We start from the raw sequence: 24,228 nt of genomic DNA, 5'->3' as shown, positions 1-24,228 counted from the left end.
AAAACAGACCTACTATTTATTGAACAGGGCTAGAAGAATTGATTAAATAAAATTGACGCACAGGTAGGCATTAAACACTGCGAGACACTTCACAGTGCTGGAAGTAATAGAAACATTTTCCCCTTTCCACTCTTAAGCTCTTTGGTCCTTGCAAGCTTTCAAGAAATGATGTTTGGAGCAACAGAATCAGGACCTTTGGGCTTTCATGCTGGAGTCGCAAGGCCAAGGAAGCTTCGGGAAAAAGGAGAGCAACTTAACTTTGCAGTTTTCCACATTTCAGAAGTCCTTCTCCCTCCTCAGCAAGTTTAACTAATTGGTTGAATTTTCAAGCCTTGGTGTGGTTTTGCATTTGTTTTGGGGTTTTTTATTTTTTAAGTTAAGTTTTGACACTTGATTAAGATTTTTCGTAATGGCTTTGGAACATAGTTTATGAACTTTACTATGTCTGAACATACCATGAGATAGAGAATATAAACCATATATTGGCTAAATCATTTAGATAACCATTTACTAATACTAAGATCTTGACTACTCTTTTTGTGTGTCCCTTATAAAGTACAGACTAGAGAGTCATTAAAAATCTGTGAGCTTTATTAGCTAGAATACCTCTTAAAGTAGATGGAAAAATGAAATAAAACAAACCAAAGATGGTTAGATGATACTATTTATGGTATCAGAATTGCATTAAAGCATAGAACATCACATATATTGAGAGATAATACTTTCTTGAAATTCGTTAAAGGAATTTATCCCAATCTCGTTATACAAACAAACTTTTCTCATCTATACTAGTCAAAATTCTCATATATGCTAGTCAAAAGAGGTGAATTTGGTCTCAGTGTAGAGGTATAGGTACCCATTTACTCCTATAAGGCGTATGATGATGAGACAGCTAGTATCAACCATCAGGTTAATTAGATTAACCAATCAACTGGACCAAAAGTTATTTGCTGTAATATTCAGATGATAGTTTTGAAGGTTTTTTTCCTGGAATTTCACTTCTACTGCTGACTCTTACAATATTTTATTAAAAAGTTCAAATGTGGTGAAACACCTAGGTTACTGGCCAGCTCAAAGGACTGGGTTCCTCAGACCAAGAAGGTGCCAGACCAGTGCTCTTTACTACAGAGTCTGTGTGACGTTTGTTGGGTTTTTGTTTTTGTCTGCATGTTTTGAAATGCTTAGGTCTTTCACAGCTCTGTTTACTGCAGATAAATTCATGTTCCTGCTCTTTTTTTCATTTAGTGTATTTCTCTAGCCAGTATTCTCAGCTGCATTTTTCATATCCAGGCAGTATAACCTATTACTGTATGTCATGCATTTTAATTGGGGGAAGATTACAATTCACATAGTTAAACTGTAATTTAATTTAATATAAATAGTTTTTACTCCTATAGCTCTACAAGTGATTTAGGTAAAAGGAAGAGGTTGGAAGGTAATCTGCAGTATAACAAAAACATTCTCTGTCTTTAGTCATCAGTCTTCAGCTTTGTTATAGTTGCTTAACCAGCATAAACTTCGTATGATTAGAAGGAATATCTCATGTTTGATCCCTTTAAGACCTTGGATCTGTCTGGATTCAATAGGCAAGTTTGTGCCCTTACGCTTCTTATTAAGCTCCTTATTTTCTATGCAAATAGCACCACAAACATACGTAATTTTAATATGGAGAGATTATTATTGTAGGATCATAAGATAATTCAGGTTGGAAGGGTCTTCAGGAGGTCTCTAGTCCAACACCTGACTCAAAGCAGGGCCAGCTCTGGGGTTAGACCCGGCTGTTCTGAGTTTGGTCCAGTCAGGAGTCCAAAGACGGAGACTGCACAGAATTCGTCTTGCAAGAAAATTCAGTATCTTTCTAATGTTGAAGATAATAGTTACTGAATATAAAAATCTAATTTTCAAATAGATATTACAGATAAGTGTTCTGTTTGCAGATCAATGTACTAGGTCACTTCTGCCATGCTTTTTAGAATAGCCATTTATTTGTATTCATAAAACCATCTGCATTTTTGCAGTATCTAACTGCTTAGCATGCCATGTCCTTCGAAGTGTACACTACCTAGCATACAAAGTATGGTAGTTAGTGGAGTATGACTCCAGCTGTAAGTTTTATTCTTCCTCTCTTCTCCTCAAACTCTTTTTTCTGCTTCTATTAAAAAACTCCAAGAATTTAGTGCAACTATTTAACTATAAAGCTGCTGTATATTTGCCCCTGGCTTAAAATAAAGGGAAGAATCTGTTTATGTAATAATTTTGGAAGTACTTTGAAGAGTTTTTATTTACCTCAAGAATTAAAGAATTGTCTCAAATGAGAAATAATGCCCAGGAAATTCAGCTTCACTGACAGTATAGCAAGCTTTTTTGTAAAGCATACAAATGAAGGTAATGTTACATTCCCTGCCTGACAAAGACGGTTTCTTAGGAAATTCATGACCATGATCTATTTCATTAAAAATGGCTAAAAGCAGAAGATTTTTCAACATTTTTTACTTCAGAATGTTCTTTTGATTAGATCTGATGTTTGTTCTGCTCAATACTACTGCCTTTCAAAGGAGGCTGTGGAAACAGGAGTGTGAAATTCTGCATTTCATGTGGAAGTATGACTGACAAGTGTTGAGGTTCGTATGGTTGGGGGCAGCCCTTGCTCAGGATACTGTCTGCTCTGTTGTAGAAGTAGAAAATACACCAAGCAGAGGAGATGAAGCTGGGAAGGAAGAGGCTGGCTTGGAACGACAGGGAAGTTGGCTGGCTGATGTGCAAGTGTCAATGTCTCTGGGATGAGTTTTCCAGTTTCGGGCCGGAGGGAAGGAGTGGGTGGAGAGTGCATGTGAAACTGAGATTTCTGCTCCTGGGTTCACATGAAGACATCTCAAACAGCTCAGTATTTAATAACCTGCTAGGTACTTTACCAGGCAGCGTAAACACCTGTGATTGCATTTTCAAAAATCAGGTCTGATAACGTCCAAGTAGCTGCTGTTCCTTGGCCCTGTTCTGAGGTGGATGGTTGGTCTTGATCCAGGGGAGCGCTGGCTGTACCTCATCTTGCTGCTGCTTGATTCACAAGCTAAATCAGTTTCTGATTGCTGAATATATTTTAATTATCTCTTTCATTGTTAAATATTTAAGTATAGCTTTTGTAGTCATTCTTTGGAATTGAATTCATACTGATGGCTGTCTTTCCAGGTAAAAGGATGAGGCCATGAGTTAACTTTAACTTGCAGTACTATTTTTAAGAGAATTCGTGAATGTTGACTGTCAGTTAGGCTACTGGTTAGGCTCACGTAGAAGTAGGAGGACTAATTTCTTCTTGTTTTACTGTTTTGAGACATCAAGATTTTCTACGTCCATGATGAGAACACCCAAGGGGAAATAACCAGATGAAACAACACTACCACTCTAGCTGGGTCCTGGTGATTCCAAGCCAGGATATGGATTATTGACCACAGTATAATGGGTCTAGAAGAAGGGCACCTTTTGAAACCCCTCTTTTTCTAGATCATCTTACTGGCCATTACCAGCTTTGTCCCTTCTTGTTTCCTGTCCCACAACTTGTGAGAAAGGAAGCATAAGAGTATAACATCCTAGAGTAATTTTTTTCATCGTTAAAAAGAATTTGATGAGAATTTAGCATTTTTACAATGACTTCATTTCAACAGCGTAGCACAATTGGGAAGGCCTTGCCTGCGGTCCCCAAAATTTCAGCCCACTTACTGGAACCTGTTTGGAAATAAAAGCCACAGGGATACAATGATAAAATCGTTTTCGTTACAACGTTAGAAAACTCTGCCCAAGAAATTAAATTTTTTTTTATACTTTTATGAGAGTTCTCTAGCAGCTTGCAAAGTGCATAGTTCTGTGGCAGTATGATGTTCAATTAATGTCTATTTGCATATAATTCAAACAGCTTTAAAATTTCTTTTGTCACCTATAATTCAGAAAGATGTACAAGAAGTAAAGAGTATGGAGAAATTTTCGCTTGACAGCTGTAGTAAGGCCATCTTCAGGAAGGATACCCTGAGAACTATCCTCTTATCCAAACTTCCGAAAACTTTCGAATGGCTGGAAAACTTCCAAAAGTCCTTTCAGTGTTTTTGTGTTTCCCTATTATTTTTGGCATCATACAGTTCCATAATGCATACATTTCGTTTCCATTTTCTGCCCGATAGCTCCAGCATTTTATACTTAGTGGGCTAATCAAACAAATGACATTGTTCAGTACTGGGAAGAGATGCATGTGTAATATGTCTGGTTCTCTCCCCACTCTAAATGATGCAGGTTTTTTCTTTGCAAAAATGTACCAGATAAGGAACGAACCAAAATGTTGGCTTGAGAAATATTATTAGTAGAATGGGTCCATAGCACCAGTGATTCAGTCATCTGTCAGCCTGATAAATGGATTAGTGTAAGAGGTGTTCCAGTGGGGAAATGCAGCCCATAGGGCTTCCAGCTAATTATATTTAAGTTGTTTAGTACTGCTGGGAAGCAGCATCCAGGCAATTACTGAAAGCTTTGATGCAGTGTGCACTATTAGAGTGTGTGTTCAGAAACTCATTACCCTTTCGTGCTTGTGTTGGATGGATTCTAGGAAGCTGACGTGAAACAGAGCAGGAATCAATAACTAGAAAGGCATTTTAGTTAGCTTCTGATCCATTTCCTGATTCAGCAGCTTCTAGCCTAGAGTGTTTCATACAATTGCTGTAATGTAAAGGGAAAATGCGACTTAAATGTATTAATTACCATATATACGCATCTGGTTACAGTGATGCGTAGCTGAAGTTCCACCCAAGATGAAGTTACAAAAGGTCCTTTAGGGACAACCTGCTCCCCAAATCCCCTGTGGCATGTCCAAAGTGCCTGCCATCTCTGTTCCTAGTAAGTTGATTGTAGTCATTTCTCCTAAAGCCTGACCTTGCGATGGTTATTTATGCCTCCACAACATCAAGATTATATTACCGCAGTGCCCATCGTATCACACCTTCAAAATTTCTTGGAAACTACAGCTAATCCAAAACGAAGCTGATGATACTGGCTACACATATTAAACCTTGTTTAAGAAGAATGTGCTAGCTCTGTCTTTGCCGTGGGCTGCAATTCACATTACTACTGATGCACCTCAAGAAAAGGGTGGGAAACAACAAATCCTTTCCCGTACTGCTCTGCAGTTGGGTACCTCCAAGATGTGCATGCTGAAAGCAGTGAGGTATTTGCACAAGTGGGGGCCAAAGACTTGAAAGTTCATTTCTTAGCTTAAAATGACAAATCTACTCAGGACGAAAGTTACATGAATTAAACTAAATTGTGTGCTTTTCTTTTTAAGCTTGCACTTACTTTTAAATCAGTTAATGGTTGATTGTTGGGCAATGCAGAGGAGACTACATTTCTTCTTTTCTGTTTCTTCTTCTATGCTTTTGCCTGAGGTAAAATAAACAAACAAGAGGATTACAGCTCAATGCTTCTGAAGGGGATAATTCTTTCCCACCTACCTGCAGTATCACAGATTTAATAATTAAGCGCTTTTCTTTATGTTTCCATCCTAGCAGTCCTAGACGTGCTGTGATTTTTGTTTCATGTTTCATAAAGTTCAGCAGAAATCTCCTGAGTTGCTGTCAAGAGAGAAGTATTTTTTTTAATCTGGACTTGTTAATTAGAAAAATAACATTCAGTTTGCCTGAGGATTGGTAAAATAAATGTTGTGCTATTTGATACGTGTATATCTTTCTGATAAAAAAATTATCAGAATTGCTGTGTTGTAGGCTACAGCACCCATGAATCCGTGTACTGTAAAAAATCCTCTTACAGTATTAAGCATTTTCAGTATTGGTACCTGCCTTGGTTCCTGATAGCTAAGCTTTCCATAAATTCATTATTATTGCTGAAAGTACTGGCCTATCAAATAACGGTAGATAGCTCATGTATCTCCCGTCTCTGAAACTATTACACTTGATAGAGAGACTGTCTACTACACTGAAATACACAGCTGAAGCAGAAAAAAGCTAAAGCTGTTGAAGCATCTGTGCAGGCAAAGCGTTGACTGTAGTAAATGATTTTGAGTCAATGCTGTAACTGTGGCTTCCAGTCTGGCTCTAAGATAGGTTATACTGAGTTATATATCCTGAACAGTAGTTCAGGATGCTAAGAGTTAATTTCTCTCTGGAGGAGCCTGCATAAAAGGGGTGGCAGAATATAGCCAAATTAAGGAGACCCTGCTTGCGCAATCCTTAATTTCGTGATGTCCACTAGCTTTGAGAGAGTTAGTTAAGATGAAACATGAAAAGAGTTTCCACTTGCAGTTTTGTGTTCCTTTGAGACACTTGCTTCAAAGTGGCAGCCAGGGCTCTGTGAGCTGCACCTGAAAGATTGCCGTATTCTGGGGAGAGGCTCTCAAGTATAAGTATTTTAAGTTTTTCTGGGAAGACAGGGGTTATTTCTGAGGGTTTTTTGTTGCTTTGTCTCAGATTTTACCATGGGAAAACTTCTTGCACTAGTACTATAATGAATATTTATTTCAAAGTTGACTCTCTGATTTCTGACTGACTCATGACTTTGTTTCCTTTGTCAAATCTGAGCATTCGTCTATGGTAGATTTAAAATAAAAAAACTCTCCTAACTTCCTTTAGAGGAGGCGGCTATGGAGGAAAAATAGATACATAAGTGTCTAGAGAGGAAATTTTTTATCCTAGCAAGCCATTAAGTAGTATTTATTTACTCTACCAGACCTTAGGGCAAGTACATTAATATGCAGGCATTGTGTGGGTTTTTCTGAACAGGGCTTGAAGTTCCAGTGCATAGGTACTCTTGGAAACAAGATAGAGAAACCCAGCACGTTGTGTTGTGTTGAAAATGGTCGTCCTGGTTCTGGCTCCATGTGACTGCAGTGTTACCCATGATCCTTGTACAGATTAATTGCTGGTCATGCCCCAGGGGTAGCCACAGCTGTGGTTATACTGCTGTGGTTATATTAATATATAATGTTAATCCATAAAGAAACTAAAAACCCAGCACATCAGCAGAAGTTTTGCAAATGTTGGAATGCTCTCTTCACTGATTCGTACACTTTTTAGGAACTGCTTTAGAAAATACATTTTAGGTTATTTTTTGCAGAAGGGTGGCATTATTATTGATGTCCTATTGGAATCTTGCATATAGTCCTGGTTTACTACAACTATAATCCCCCAGGGGTTGTTTGAAAATATTAAAGCTGCTTATCAATTTGAAAGAAAGCAAAATATTCATGTTGTGCACTAGGTATCCTGCATTTCTTTCCCAGAGATATAGTGAAATCTCTCAAAAATGCTTTTGTAGTTCAGAGTCTGTTGAAGGTGGCCTCTTTATCATTTAAACACTCCTGTGCCTTTAAAAGCCAGAAAGAAGGGGGATAATAAATTAGTCACCCAATTAATGTTTTTTTATTATGGAACAGCGTTAAAAGAAATGTGATGAAACAGAATAGTAACATCACTGGTTTGGTTTCTCCTCATTTATGTTGTTTAGTAAAAAGAAATACAACGATTTAGTTGAAACTATGCAGAAATAGTACTTAAACATAAATCAGATTGGAAAAATATTTAGGTATCTAAATCTATTTAGAGGAATTTAGTAGGATTTACAAAAACATCTTCCTAAATGATGTGACTAATTGCTTTGAGTTTAAATCAAGAGTAAATCTACTATACTATACTATTTAGGTGCTCCCACCCATAGCCACCTGCACAGCTGATAGTTTCAAGTGCCTCCTATACATCGGGCCCCCAATTTCAGTTTCCTAAAGTCGTGCAGGTGCCTGCAAAAGGAAAATCTACATATCAAGGAGCAGATAAATGCAGTATTTCATCTATGGCCTACTAAGGGCAGCACCGAATTCGGGCCTCCTTTAAGGAGATGTCACTTTATTGACTTCTCGAGGTAACCGGTGCTGTGGGGCTTGGCGCTGACACCAAGCTCGTGCTCTGCCCCGTCCCGGCAGGCAGCTGCTCTCCGACCGGCGCTGTGGGGACAGGGGTGCAAGGCAACGTCAGTAGTCTTCGCTTAAATTTGCGCTTCTGATATAAGCAGGGGTTTTTGTATCGACTGCCTGGCTGGGAGTTGGTGTCAGGATTTTCCTCGGTTTTGCTTCACGGAGGTTGTGTCCGACGGAGTAGCTGAGAGATGAGATCGATGGATGTATTTGGGTTGCTTGGCTGACTTCCGTGTTGTCAAAAGTAGTGCAACGTCCAAAGTCAAACTGTGTGTACCAGATTTACAATTAGTGAAAAGGAATGAAATTTTTTAGCTGTTATTTTTGGTGGATATTCAAACATGGTTAAATTTCCTGGCAGCTTGGCAGCCCAAGGCGTAGCAACAGCACTAACGCTAGCTAAATTGACACTTCCAGTATCTTTCCTTACCTTTGCTTAAGAGACGAAATTTTTAAGGTTGCTAACTATGAGAGCGGTTCAGTGTAACGTTTAGGCCGTTTCTTGTTCTTACTTCCTTTTCTTCTCCCGTTCCCCCTGTTGTGAGGAGCCGGTGTTACTTGTGTGCCCGGAGTAAGGCTGGCGTTGCAGGGAGAGGGCCGGGTGCCGCGGGGTGAGGGCAGCGCCTGGATTCTAGCCCGGGTGGGGAGCTGCTTGTCTGACCCACTGAAATACCCCGGTAGGAAGCTTTTTCTGCCCAGTACGCTTACTGCCCACAGGGACGGGACTGGCAAGTAGTTAATAACACGAAGCACTGTTACTCATTGCTCTACACCTGTGGAGCGGAGGCGCAGATTTAGGGAGCAGCAACCGTACTGCCTGTCTTGCTGATGCCCCGAATGACCCGTGAGGAGAGAGCTCCCACTACTGCCTGCCTGTGACCCAGTCCTTTCAGCTCATGGAGGAAAAAACTGGCTTCCTAAATTAGAAGCCAGGATATTATTCGCCGCAGAATTCAGTCCACCTGTCTCTGGAAGAATGGTTGTCATTCTCTGACCCCACATGTGGCCTGAGCACACCCCCGCGCTCTCAGTGCCTGTGTGTGCGTGTGCGAGTATGTGTCACTGAGCGTGTGCTAGCACCAGCAGCTTAGCATGCACAGTGCTCGTCGCCATCCAGTGCTTTAGTTACAACGCTAGAAATCGTTTTGGATCATAATATTACTTAGTTTATGACCAGGAAGGGATGACTACATCACCTGATCTCCCTTTCTCCGTATTGCAAACTTTGCCTACCTGTATGAAACCCAGTTACTTGTATATGACTGCAGGATAACTTGCATTTTTACAAAAATTCATCTTCTAGAAAAGTCCCACTAAACCTTGATACCAACAAACAGAGAATCTCTGCATTCTCCTTTTGATAGCTGCACTAATGGTTAGTCACAGGTGATGAAAAGCACGTGCTTTATTTCTCATTTGAATTTGGCGTCAGCATCTGGAAGCTGATTTGTTTTATGTATACCCTTCTTTGCTAGGGTATACATAAGCAACAGTTGGTACTTAGTATTTTCTCTCCATGAAAATACTTGGGTGCTGTAATCAGTTCATCTGTCTTTTTTTTTAATAAACTACACAAGTTGAACTCTCCAAATATTTCATATTAAAGAATTTTCTACAGCACTCTGATCACTTTTGCAGCTATATTCTGTGATCTCTGGTGGTTTTTTTTTTTTTTATTTCAATTTCTTTCTAAATTGTGGAGACCTTAATCCTATTGTAAGTAGTGATAGGTTGTAATGTTAATATTACCAATAAAAGTTTAAAAATGAAAGGTTAAAAAAACATTTTATGTCTTTGCTTTATTTCAAAGCTTATGTTAGCACTTATTTCTGTATGAAATTAGATTTTAAGAAACTCTTATTGTTGAGTAAAGCCTTATGTGTAGGGGCATCTACTACCATGACAAATTATTACAACCATCCCCATGTATGCTCTCGCCCAACCGTAAGGGAAATCTATGTAACTTTTAAGTGTCACTGACACTTATAGGTAATAAAATAATAATAAAGAAATCATATCTTTTAATCTCTTATTGGTCTCTTTCCCCTTGCATCATTCTTGAAAAACATTTATTTACTTGGCTCTAGTCTTCACACAAACAACTTCTTCGGCAGAGAGCCAGTATGAACATTTTTACCAAAAAGTTGTCTGACAAGGTAGCCAAAGCTGGTCTTACCATAGGATTTGATTAACTCTTCCAGCTGGTGTTACCGGTGCTGCCTGTACTGATTCCTTCTGCCTGCTCTGTATCAACCTGGGGGCATGAATGGCCTTTGAGTGATCCCGTCACTGATTAAAGCTACCAGTGATCCAGTATATAAGATTTGTAAACAGAACAAATGAAAACATGGCCCAGCTGATTTATAAGTATAATTATGACAGAAAGAATTAGTACAATTTCTTCAATAACAATACTTCCATCTACACAATGTGGGTGTCTGGTATTTTACGGTGTCCTTTAAACTCATGTATCTTGCAGAAGCCTTCAGCACAGGTGTGCCAGTTATTTTGCTGGTATTTGCCATCAGAGCAGCCTCAGTATGTGTTAGTTACTGTTGCATAGCATAATGTCAGAGTATTGAATAGAGTTAATTTTAATATAATAGTACTCTTAAAAATTTTCCCATAAGACGTGGAGAAGTTGTAACAGAAAAATCCTCTAATTGTTGCTTGGATTTTCAGATTTTATATTTACACAGAGTTGTGCTTCTTGAGTATATTATATTTTGCATAAACATAACACGCACCACAGAAAAATGAGATGTGAGACAATTTGAAAATAAGATGGAGAGATAACAACAGTCACCTCAGAATGCCATCTGAGAATTAGATAGGTAGGTATATAGGTAGCCAGGTAGATGGAGGTTCATACACATTCAGTAGACAAACTTAGAAAAACTACAGACTTCTGGCTGATGTATTGTTAATACTTTGTGATGCTTAAATAGTCATTTCTTGTCCCTTGTATAGTCATTCACCTCTGATTAGAATAGGTATAACTCTTTCTCAGGTGAGCAGTTGTATTTGGTTAGATGGTGTACTTGTCTCACAGTGATATAAATGAGAACATGTTGTAGTACTGAAGACTGAGAATTAGAACTGGATTTTTGAAAGCTTCTCCTGATGATGTGTTTAAATATGTTATTTATTAAATTGATTATATCATAAAATGATCCTTAATGTATAGTTTTAAAAGCTGTTAGACATTTGTGTGGAAGAGTATAATTAATTTTAGAAGTCTCCAATGAATATTTCATTTCACTTTACAGCATTTAATTATTAGATTATATAGACAAAAACTGAGCATAAGACTTCAGGCTTGAAATGCAGGAGTAGGAGACTAGTCAAGATACATGCCGGTCGAATGGCAGAGGAAATACGAAATAAGGCTTTACTCATCATGCTCGATGGCAGGCATGGAAAAGTCTGCAAATAGGTTTATTATTGCAGAAGAATGCCAGACTGTCTTTCATGTTTGATTTTCATAAATGCTTTCCTTTAGACCTTCCCCCAAAAACACACAGGAAGATAATTTCTTTGGCCTACTTACTTCTTTTTGCACAGAAGTGACGCTCAATCAATTCCCACTGGAGGCTTTCTCAGGGAGCACTTTCGTTCCCCCCCGCTGTTCTGAGGCAGCGCGCTGGCGTTTCAGTCCCGTGCTCGGCAGCGGTTCTGGATGAATTGCTTGCTGATATTGTACTTGACCAAAGAGGCTGAAAATTGTTGAGCCAAGCTCAGGCTGTATTAGGATTCTTCCAGGTTCCTGAAAAAGTGCAGGGCTTTGCAAAGCACTCGAATGCTGTGAGTCGCTGGGGCTTGCCCTTGCCTCTCTGATTCTTCCTGTGATGGTTGTTGGGTTTTTTCCCTTTACGGTTCTGCCAAAGCTCCTAACTTGGGAGCTAGTACCTTGGCAAACGCCAAAATCAAAAGGAGTCAAATGCTCATGTTTTGATGAGGTGATGGAAACTGGCCTGACGGGTACCTCTATCTCTCATTGCAGCCCTCTCAGCTGTCAGATGCGGTGATCTCCATGGTAACTCAAACCCCCAGACTCTTGACAGCAGCCTGCGAGGAGCAGCATTCAGCAGCTCAAGGGTCTCACGACCAGGTAAGCCAAAAGCAATCGCCAAGGAAGAGCTTACCTCGGGTACGCCGTTTCCTATCTGACTGCCTTTCAGGTTTTTCCCTGGTGAAGCTACGCGTGCAGTTAGGTCCTGTGCATATATATTTGATGGTTGGACTCTATGATCTTAGAGGTCTTTTCCAACCTTAATGATTCTATGATTCTATAAGTGATGATGTACTTTTACCAGTGCTGTCATTTAAGGCTACGGCAGTCCAGCTCTCTCAAATAGAGACGTTTGACAAAAAGTCTGCATTTATTCAAGGTTGGTTTTTAAGCTACAGATTGAAGAGCCACAATGCAGCAAAGCAAAGAAGTACTCTACGATTCCTTAAGTGGCTTCGGCGTTAAGTAATTGCTATGGTAGGAAATAACCCCAAAACACATCGGTGGTAAGATCTGTCTTACCACCTCACCTACACCACTGTCAGTAGTGCCCGGTCACTAACATTAGGCCTGAGCTCTCTTACCCTCCTGGGATGGACCAGAGACTGTTTCTGTGTTCATGTAACGTTCATTGGTACTCTGCAGCCTTTTCAAATTGCTGCTGTGCTCTTTTCACACGACTTTCTAAATCCCTCGCTGTGCTAATAACAGCATGTGGGGCATTCTGGTTAACATCTTAAGGAGGTACAGAATTCTTCCCCTTTTTTTGGTGAATTATGGGGAAGACGTCAAGAAAAACCAAGATCTTTGCCATCTTGGGAAGACAGTGCGGGGGCTATACAGCTGTATTCACTGTTCCAGTGTCACTAATGCTGTGAATGAAAGTAGTGTCTCTGGTCTTACGCATTTACTTGTGTGTGGGTTTTATTACTCCTTTTTGTCACAAGGTTTCACTGGCATTTGTACTGAACTGTTTCTGTACCATGAAAATTGTATTTATTTTGTAAGTCCTTGGTTTCTATGCACCGTTTTCTGGGTATTACCTGCATTCATTCTTTCTTGCTACATAAGTCCACTTGGCTGTAATAGACCGTCCCCATCTTACAAAGCAATCCATATTACCCTGAATAACCACTCTGCTACCTTTATTAACCAGTCTGACATTTTTTGTGCCATAACCGCTATCAACAATATTTACTTTTGTATTGTTGATGATACTCTTAGATAATGTTGAGCTAGAACTGGATGATTTTATTGGAGTAATGTAGAGCACTCTTCTTCAATTATTATTCCCTGTTAACAGTTACTATGTTATATCTGTATCTTAATCACATTTGATGATACTAATTTCCAACTCGGAATGTTGTGTGGCTGTAAGCTAAATGGTATTCAAAAGTCTGTGTGTTTCATTTATGGAGTAACTTCTATTGACCACAGTTCGTAACTTTATTGGATGATTAAATCAAACTTTCTGTTTTACTGACCAAGTTTCTATAAAACGGTGTTGACTGGCATCAGTTTTATTCGTGTCATTTCCCAGTGAATTTATCCTTTATCAGTTTGCTGGTTATTTTGCCTAAGATTCATAATGGCTTAGAGCTCTATAATTACTGAGATCATACCGCTTACCATCTTCAAATATTGGCAGAAAATGCTAGCAGTCTTACTGAATTTCTGTGGTGTTCCAAAATGTATTGAAAATTAGCATCATTGAAATGATACACTCGCAAACACTTTTAGGACTCTAAGGCACAAATTATCTGGGTGTGCTAATTTAAAGTTGTCTTTTAACATTCATTTTGGTTACTAATGGCCTCCTTATCTGTAAAAATACCTTTTTTCCACTTACAGAGAAGAAAATATATATGGCTTGTTTGGATTTTTTTGCATGTTTGTATTCTTTTAAAACATGAATCAGAAATTGGAGGTCCTCTGCTTTCGTGTCTGTTTTCTTTAGCCCAAAATTTCCTATTTGAATTAATTTCTAGCTGAGGGGTTTTTTTTTAATGTGTAATGTATATTTCAATCTAGTTCCCCTTAACCCAGAATTAGAGTGTGATTTTTTGCCACAGGTTGCTTTTTTTGGACTGTTTAATAGTGGCCTTTGGTCCTTGATGGCATTGGGGTAGGGAGAGTCCTTCCACGTTTTCATCTCTGTACTTTCTCCCAAATGCAGAATTTTCCTCTAGTTTACTGGGCCAATGAACTTCCATGCTTGTGATTAACTAAACTTTACCTATTGAATGCGCAGACCCAGAGTGTAATTATCCTTTTGGTATTTGAAAAAGTATTCTAGGAATAAGATTTGGGAGCGCCTGATGTGTTACTACTGACTGCACGGCATTTGTAGCTTACATCTCTCAGATGGACGTCCTTCGTAGTCCTTTTCTTGTTTTAAAAATACATACTTAAGGAGCAGATCATCCAGTTCTCTGATACGGTTTGGTGGTTTGCTTTATCTCGTATTACCAACAGTATAACCTCCTGGGATCTGCTAGCATATTATCTGTATGAATTCAAGATCTTGTCCCCCTGGCTTGTCAGTAATTCTGAGACATAATGGTGCCAATAATGTAGAAGACTAGCTTCTATTTCTTTTTCTCTGGTTCGCTTTTCCTGAAAAGTTAGAAGTACTGATTTTAATGTTTTAATAGTGGAGATCTCTCCAGCAGTTTAAAGTGATAGCAACTATAAAAAACATCTCCTCCTAAACAAGACTTTACGGCCTCTCTTGCCTGTTTCCTTGGCCTCTGATTCTTCTCTCCGCTCGGGTGTCCATATGTAGGGTTGAGTTTGTATTGCATCTGTTTCTGTAACACCTCCCAGTTTACTTCAGAAGCTTTTTGCCTAGGTTGTCCTTATCCAAAGAGAGTAACGACATGTTGGTGAGATGAAGCTTACTCTCTAAATAGGGCTCCTTCTCGCCATGGATGTGAGTTGCTGTTCCAAAGGCCAGAACCTCTCAACTTTTCACCAGATACATAGCTAATAATTGATCATCAATCTTTTTACTTTCTGTCACTCTGAAGATCAGGCAGATCTCCAGGATCTCTTTCACATTTTCCTTCTGAAACATGCAGCTGCTCTTATGCTAGCCAGAGATTTTGTGACGGGGAGTGACGGTACATGCTTTAGCACTTTTTCATCTCATAGTAACACTGGGACTTTCCTCTCTGCAAGAGAATGTCTCTAACCAGTCTAGGGTGAAGACAGAGCCAATACAGGTAGAAAATGTCAGGTTTCAAAGAAAGAATATCTAGGAAAATTTCACATAACTTCCTGGCATTAAATGTTGTAGAAACTCCCTGTTGGATTTTGGACAGTTGTTAGGAGCAGCGGTGCAAATCTGCTCAGGCGGTTCTGTAACAATCGCTTATCTGAACCAGTCAGAGGAAACCCAAAAGCACAGAAAAACATGAGGATTTTACAAAGTTAGTGATCGTTTTTAATGGATCTTCCCTTGTGCCTGGGAATGGACCACAGAAATCTATTCAGTCTTACTCAGTTTTACTAATTCCGTTGCCCAAGCCAGGGCAACAATTTTTACATTATGAGTGTCAAACCACTTTAGTACTTTCTGCTAGTTAGGCATCAAAATTATTTCCCCAAGTTAGTAGTGGCTTTTGAAAATCATGGCCAAAATCACTATCAAGACTAATAAAAATATGTTTTAACAAAGTACAGTCATGGTGCAGTTTGAAAATGTCACAAATGAAATGTGATAGTGCAAGTTGTGACTATTTTTGGTAGAAGTGCACAGGCACAGCTTAGCATAAGAAAATGTTCAATATTCTTTTTGAAAAATATTTCCAGACCAGTATTTTTTCAGAAACATTTCAGAAGCATTCATTTCGTGTGATTGAGAAGAATGTTTCATTATATATAGGTCAGCATTAAGATGGTTGATTTTGATGAAATTGTGTCTTCTTTTTACATAAGAAGAACATTGCATTTTATACAAAGAAAGTAAAAGAAACTCTTATCAAAGAGTTGGCTTGCAAGTGCATGAGTTTGAAAAGTATTACAATATACCCGTGCATACTTGTTCCTTAACAACTTTTATAATTTTTTTACAATTAGTGATATTTAATGGGTTTTTTAAGTTTGTTTAGAACTTTATCAATGGTATTGCACAGGCAGAGAGAGAAGCTTTGTATATGATAACAACAGATGCTGTTGGCACTAGATCCCACCAAATCATTTTGTTGGTCAGTTAGATTTATGAACTAGAAAAATCAAACTACTTTTAAACAATATCCTTTATAATATAATTCTTGGGTTTCATTAATAAACTCTGTATTGGTTTTGATATCTAAAATTGTTTTTCAAGTATGTCAACAAATAATATGGCACCTGTGGGCCTACACATGAACTATTACCTTTGACTACTCAGCATTCATTATTCACAGTGTGTGGTCATTCTTAAAAGTCACATGGCATTGTGTCTGTTCACTGAAAAATAGTGAACTGTTGTCATAATATTTTTAAAAATAGGCATATTTTAAAATAACATAAAATTAAGTGTTCTTTAAATCTGCAGCTGTTTCAAGGCTAAAGCAGAGTTTTATTTATATATTCCCTGATACTTCTCTTGCTACTTGGTGAATCATAGTTAACTGAACTCTGGTTTTATTCATGAAATATTACTTAATCAGTATTTTTTGACCTTTCAGCCAACTCAGAAGAAAGTATATCTAGCTAGAACATGAACTGGTTATTAGGTAACAATTTTTATGCCTTTACATTGTGCTGGAGAGATGAGGAAACTACTATTCCAGTCATGGCCAATTCTGAGATACTTGCTTTGAGCCTTCCTTTTATACACTAGCGTTTTAAACTACTGCTAGTGGAGTAAGATTATGGCTCTTTTTTTTTCTTTTTTTAAAATCTTTTTTCTTTAACACAGCTAAGGTTCCAAGGAGGGTTTTCAGCGGTAGTGAAAAGAGGCTTGAGGATGCTAGCATTCCAAAATAAGATGGTAAAATACATTATCCTTTGATTTTTAAACTAAGCTGGTGATTATTTAAGGCATAACTCGGACCTTTTAGGACTGGGCTATGACAATCCTGTACTCTCTGTCCTTTAATTTGTAGAGCACATTAGGATACCACATTCACTGTAATAGATATGCAGCTAGCGTAAAAGCGCTAGTAATAGTTATGCGGAGCGGAGAAAGACAGTTTTTGTTGCAATCATTAATAAGTGTATATTTAGCTTACCTGGAGTGCCAGATAAAGCAAAAGGTGCATACCTCCATGAGTATACCACCCTGCCACAGGGTGAGTGAGAGTAGAGCTTTGCGTTGCCCGAAACTGCTCCTATGAGTTGGCTCAGCAGAGACTTCATGCAGGCAAACAGTTCTTCTTCTTCTTCATCCACCTGAAGTCTGCTTAACCTGTCTCGGCAGAACTGCAGAAATTTGCCCAGGTCAGTGAATTCAGCTTGGGCTGCAGCACTCTTGGAAAACTCAGGTATGTCCCTGTGCGTGCACCGCGCAAAGACTGTGTCTCTAGCACGTTCCAGAGACATAGTGTCTTCTGCAAACTAGCTGTAGCGAGGGACTATGGATGTGCAGTAGATCTGCTGCTTCCCGAACAGAATTAGGACACTTTTCCTCTGAAGAAGGATAGGATTTTCTGCTTTTTAAAGGTTGGTTCACTTGAAGATTTTGTTTTGAACTGAATTCTTTTGTCGCATTATGCTGTAGAAATGGAATTACTACAGGCAGTCTAGTTAAACATACTCATAAATATCTGAACGTCTCATGCCATCGTCCCACACAGGAACAGAACATGTAATACAATTGGTCTTTCAACAAGTTTTTTCTCTATAAATTAAGTCTTGGAGATGTATAGGATCTGTATTGCTATTTACGTATTTGTATGAGCTACCTGAGCTGCTTTGATTTAATGGAACATGAATATAATTTATGGATTATCATACTATTATATAGATAGTACATGCTAAAGATTTGTGCCCAATATACAGATTAACACCAGTTAATTTCAGAAGAATTTCCATCTTCAGGCAGCCTGTGAGCATTTTCACATGATATTTTACTGTCTAATCTTCATGCTGAATGCTGTAAGTGAAAAGAAATAAAATTATTATTTTTTCTCAAAAAAAGTATGCACTACTTATCTATAGTAGTGAGAGTTAAGATGTAGTTCTTCGGTGTGAACTGGTGAGATTTCAGTTACAATTATCAAAATGGAATTACAAGCATGTCATCACTGATACTACATTTTTACTTCGACACCGAGGTCGCAGGTTCACACTTGGCTTTGTAATGGAGTACCTTGGCCCAAGCTTTTCTTTCATAAATGTGATTACACTGACTTAGTAAAGTTGTTGTAATGGTGTAGGAGAGTGAATGATCACCACAGAAAAAGCTGTGGTGATTTAAGCTATTACAGAGCCCGCAGCTGAGCCGAAAGAGCGGCGCGCTTGCGTGTCCCTGACTGTTTCAGCGCGAAGTCTGTTTCCAGCCAGCTCTTGCTGAAGTCTGTTAAAATGTACTGGGCCGTTCTGACTTTAAAGAATGCAAAGAGAGATCAGACAGTCTTTTGCTCTGGTTCAGCCGTGAGGGACCGTAAACTCCAGTTAAGGAGCAGAGACAAACAGCTGCAGGGCACCCAGTTTTACATCGGTGCAACCGTTTGTGCAGTATGTCTCAAAATAGTCTTTGTATTGACTTGGGCAAAGCCCGTTCCCTTTGAATAACCCATACTGCATTCAGACCTTCACACGTGAGATGGCTTCCCAGGGTTGTATAGTGCTGTATCTTCTCCTAATAAATGGTTCAGGAGATGGGTTAATATGGCTGTTACCTGCTCAGAAAATATATGGGGAACAGGAAAGACGCTTTTCCAAGCAATGTATCCGTTGTAATAAAACAAAGTGGTTTTGTAATTTTTGTTATATGTGAGACGGTTAACTTTTTTTATTGGTTACTGTGTGAGCTACAACGTAAATTAGCAAGCATCCCAAATCTTTGTAACATGAATTGTTTTATCGTCAATTAAATCAGTTTAAATAAGCTTAGTTCAACTGATGCATGCACAAATTAATTTCCCTGTAATCTAGCCTGCTTCCAGTCCTAATAAGCAGAATAATCAATCATAAGAGCCGCCTTCTATAGCATGATCGTATATATCCGATCAAGGAAATGTAAAATAATTTCTCTCTAGTCCATACTCAGTTCCCCCCATAATCAAGGTCTCTGGATATAATGATTCATCTTAATCATTTTTACATTCCTTGATAGAAAACAGAAAAAAAAGTTTGGGTTTTTTTTTTTTAGTTTGTATGTTTAAAGAATGATTACATTTAACGTTGTAAAACTAATTTTAAAAGTATAAGATATTTTTGATTCTCCACAACACAGAAGAGATGCCAGTCTGACTCAGTGAATTCTTCATAAACAAAAAGGCAACGATACCATGTTTTGAAGAGTTTGTACTGTAGTGATCTATACTCATCCTTATTAGTAATAGCTGGTCTGAGGCCACTGGCACCTTTCTTACTGATTCCAGTGAGTCCAAAACTCTGGCTAGGAATTTTCTCTCTTCATTGAAATGTAAAGTGCCAAGCAAAACCTGAGGTTAAGCTTTATGGAAGATACTAAGAAAAAAAGCAATTAAAGCTTCCCTTTAGGTTACTGTTTGAGAGCCTTCTTAATAGATTAGCTACATCACGTACCTTATTCGCAGACAGAACTGGAACTGGCCTGCAAATGAAATAATACTTTTACTTTTATGCTGAACTATTTACACTATACATTAATTGTCTATGATCTTTTTAATTATATACATATATAGTATATCACACATTTAATAACTTTGGTCTAGATAGGCAATTATGAAAAATGTATAATAGGTGAAAGATCAACTTGCAATTTGTTTACAGTAGTATTTTACAGTTTCTTAGTGTACTTTTGCCTTTACCAACCAATTCTTCCTATTGCAATTGCAAAAGGCATTAAGGCAAACCTGCGTTCTAGCTGGTTTATCTAAAAACGTGTGTTCAGAATATGTCCCATTAAGTGTAGTTGACAAGATTAGAAAAACAGCTATCTGTCTTAAGAAGTATTCCTACCATGCTAATTAATGGCAATTTCTGGACTGCTAGTTCAAAAATACTGTTCCAGATCAAGGTATAGCAAGGAGTTGCTTCAAAATGGTAGGTAAATACATCCTGAGCAGTCAAATGCTGCTTCTCATATTGTAGCTTAAGGATGCTGCTGCTGTTTCTGCCTCTTCTGCTCAACACTGATAGCAAACCAAAATTAGCTTGGAAAAATCTTGGTGTAATTCAAGTGTAGCTGCTGGCTTTTATACAGGGATTGAATCATACGGCTCATATAACTCAAACTAGACTTTAAACATGTTAATCGTCTTGCCTTATTATTAATAAGTTCAATGCTGAAGACTTGCTTAATATTGGAATATCTTCTTATGTGTGTAGGGAAATGAAATGCAGAAAATATGCTTATTTGTCCTTTGAGCTTTCAAGTTATGAACTTTGTTCCAAAAAAGATTTGACATGAATACATTTTGACATTGAGATGAGTCTTTTCCTCTATATTAAAAATCGAGCATCATCATGCAAAAACAATAATCCTTTTACTGGTACAAAAGAAGGGTGTAGTGCACCTTTTTGAATAAACACTGTAATTTGGCCTTAAACAAAACCGTGTGTCCTTGTTACTTATGTGATTCCATTCCATGAATACAGATATTAAATATCATTGGTCATTTGGGGCTTAATTGCTTCAAAATTTGACCTCAAATGTAAATTAATCCCATGTTTTAAAAATACATTACTTTAGGTTTTAGCAAAATAACCTCATTTTACACCACCAGTTTCATGATTTTTTTGCAAATTCTTTATTTTTTGAGCCAAAAGTTCAGCTGTGATAAAATATGACTAAGGCTAAACTTGGTATCTGATATGTGAGGAGGTCTTTCCAGACATGTTTTCCCAAAACATTGCTTCAAACCTTTCCAGATTATACAATATCATTCCAATATTTTTGTTCATTTCCTTCTTTTAAACAACTCTCGCTTTACGTCAAACTTTTAATCATGGTGGGATGATTCTGTTTTAAACAATTTGAGTTGATAAATCTCTATTTAGGAGTAAACTGAAGAAGCTGTTTTCCCTTTTTATGTACACATTCGATTTCTCTCTAGATACTGATAGATGTTTGCAAATTATCTGCTAAAGAGTAAACCCAAATATTTTGAATTCATCCTAATTAGATAATGTTTTGGAAGTCTGTTAATATATACAAGCTCAAAAGAGTGAAAATTCTCCCCAAGAGTAGATGTCTAAAGTTATGCAAAGATCATTAAAGAAAAAGAGTACAAGAAGGACATTGAGGTGCTGGAGCATGTCCAGAGAAGGGCAATGAAGCTGGTGAGGGGCCTGGAGCACAAGTCTTTGGACATTAGGAGAAATTTCTTTGCTGAAAGAGTGGTCAGGCCTTGGAACAGGCTGCCAAGCGAAGTGGTGGAGTCACCATCCCTGGAAGTATTTAAAAGATGTGTAGATGAGGCCCTTAGGGACATGGTTTAGTGGACATGGTGTGTTGGGTTGACGGTTGGACACGATGATCTTAGAGGTCTTTTCCAACCTTAATGATTCTATGATTCTATGATTCTATGATTATGAGGAGCGGCTGAGGGAGCTGGGGTTCTTTAGCCTGGAGAAGAGGAGGCTGAGGGGAGACCTCATCGCGCTCTACAACTACCTGAAAGGAGGTTGTAGTGAGGTGGGTGTTGGTCTCTTCTCCCAAGTAACTAGCGATAGGATGAGAGGAAATGGCCTCAAGTTGCACCAAGGGAGGTTTAGACTGGACATTAAGAGAAATTTCTTTACTGAAAGAGTGGTCAGGCCTTGGACCAGGCTGCCCAGGGAAGTGGTGGAGTCACCATCCCTGGAAGTATTTAAAAGAGGTGTAGATGAGGCGCTTAGGGACATGGTGTAGTGGGATGGTGGTGTTGGGTTGACGGTTGGACTCGATGATCCTAGAGGTGTTTTCCGACCTTAATGATTCTATGATTCTATGATTCTATAATACCAGTTTGAAATAAAATAACCCAAGGTCAGACCAGCAAAAGTCAAGGAAGCAAGCTATCCGTAGTTCCATGGATCTGAAGACTGTGTTCCGAGGGATGGGGAAGGGGTTGGGTAGAAGCAGTTGGATCAGGGAGGCTGAGTGGAAGGGGAGGAAAGAATGGTATGACAGCCCCAGCTGGGAGGCTGGAGCCTCGAGATCCTCTGAGTTTCTCCACTCTGTAGATGCTTGATGAGCTAGTGCGGCCAAAATGCAAAAATGAGGGAAATCTTGGTGTCTATCTGAGGTAGATTAAGCCTGTTCTTATTGCCTATTACCAATTTTGTGATAGGTATAAAGACAAATTTGCCAACTGTTTTCCTTTTTTTTCCCCTATAAACTAACCCTCTTTCTTTCCTTTATATTAACTTTTCCATCAATGTCAATGTTTTGAGAATTTACAAAATCTCCTTACATAGAATTTCCATTTCTCTTGCGGTGCTTATTTCAGTCATTCCCCAAAGCTTTCATGGTGCCGTGTCTCTCAGAGCTCTCTCTTCTTACTGTGGTCGCCCATCCTGTAATCAGTCTGCTCTGACGTTGCATACAGCACTGTGAGTAAAGAGTATCTTAACTTTGCTGGAGGTTTTTTGAAGTTTAGCCTCTTTGCATATGTTCTTCTCTTGACTCTTAAGCCAGTTTTGGTTCAGGATTTCACAGGAGAGTGAATATTAAGAACTCATTGCTAGGTAATAGTCTGCATCATTATGTTTTGCATTCCTAAAATTTTCACACAAATATATTGGAGATAAATGAGATTGCCTTTGTATTGATTTACACCCTTGCTGCTATGCAGTGGAAGAATTGCACGTCCCTTTGAAAGAGAGAGCAAAATAGGAGTGGCCTTGTTTTTGCAGGGATGGAGGAAGTAAAATTTGTGGTACTGTGGCATGTTCGTTACTACTGGAGTGGATGTGTTGATGAGATATTTTAGGTATATGGTTTTTGATGTGGCTTTGTCCCAGTTGCTCTAGTTGACTGCTAAACTCAGCCCCAGGGCTTGGTTACATAATTTTCATTATACTTCTCAGTAGATTTAGACAGAGTTTACACAGCAGATTTTATTCATCAAGTGGTTTCTTTGTGTTTGAGAAACTTGCATCCTTCTCTTTATTGTAGTTGTTTGTCTTGAGAAGTTACCAGAAGCTTGGGGGATTTAGCTAAAAACCTTATGAAGACAGCAGATCTCAGTCTCTCTGCGGTGAAGGTGTTACCTTGGAAGGCAGATGCTGAGCTGTTTACCACAGTCCGACGTGATCGCTCCATTCTAAATTAAATCTACCCGTGATGGTTAGCATGGAGCTAATCAAATCACTTGCACCATTTGATCTGGTCCTGTCACATTTCATTATCAAAGCTCATTTAAACTGCTTTAAACTAGAACTGAACTGATAAAACAGATAAATTCATGCATTCTGTGATCACATTTTTCTACTCCTGTATTTTGTATTATCTAAGCCTAAAGACTGGGCATAAAAAACCCCTAAAACCCATGACAATTTATTGTATGCTGTATCTTGTCATCTGAATAGTTCTGTTAATTTAGCCACTCTTAGTTTTGTTTTGAACAATGCAGAATAGGTTTTGGTTAGCATGTAGAGTTTTTAATTGATATAGCACATAAAAATTAACCTTCTGCCTTTAGAAATTACCTCCTTTCCTTCTGGATCATAGACAATATATAAAAAGTTATTTGGTCATTGCTTTAAAAGCACAGTGATTTTTTTTCCCTAGTAATTTCAATTTAACAGTTGAAAACAATAGTGATTTCCTTGTGGATGATGTGTAATCTCACATAATTAATAGGCTTTTCAGTCCAGTATTGGAATAAAACCAGTCGATGTTATGCTCCCCCCATCCCCATTTGTATTATACCTGATCGGTATAGTAAATGTTAAGTAAACAGACCTGGGAGCAAAAAGGAACTGGGGCATCAGTAGAATTCTTATGAACCTCTTACTTCCTATGCATTTTATAAAAGCTATAATTATTAGTTTTGCTTTGCTCATCAGTGGCATTTGATTGTCTATAATCCTCAAGTTTGAATTCTGCTGTTTGCGTCTGTGCCATCTGCAGTACCTTTGATCTGGCAACTAAGGAAATTAGCCCATTGAAGGCGAAATAGCCACTGGGACTTGA

At 38.4% G+C, this 24,228-nt stretch overlaps 1 protein-coding gene across 8 annotated transcripts in view; it reads left to right on the top strand.

Moving 5' to 3' along the window:
* The window catches only part of TBL1X (transducin beta like 1 X-linked), a 201,679-nt gene that overhangs the window by 95,713 nt on the left and 81,738 nt on the right, over positions 1 to 24,228 (top strand). For 6 of the 8 annotated variants that reach the window (XM_075133458.1, XM_075133485.1, XM_075133467.1 and 3 more), the window contains one exon: positions 11,961 to 12,068. The exons of 1 other annotated variant lie outside the window; for it this stretch is intronic. Coding sequence is in view for 1 of the 7 variants with exons in the window: in XM_075133417.1 (XP_074989518.1) it covers positions 4,845 to 4,875; positions 11,961 to 12,068 (139 nt within the window). In the remaining 6 variants the exon portion in view is untranslated. Of the gene's footprint in view, positions 1 to 4,807; positions 4,876 to 11,960; positions 12,069 to 24,228 lie in introns of those variants that run through there. One more of the 8 variants, XM_075133417.1, reaches the window with a different exon arrangement.

The sequence above is a fragment of the Calonectris borealis genome, chromosome 1, assembly GCF_964195595.1.
Source record: "Calonectris borealis chromosome 1, bCalBor7.hap1.2, whole genome shotgun sequence".
Lineage (NCBI taxonomy): Eukaryota > Metazoa > Chordata > Aves > Procellariiformes > Procellariidae > Calonectris > Calonectris borealis.
This window is presented reverse-complemented; position numbering and strand designations above follow the sequence as displayed.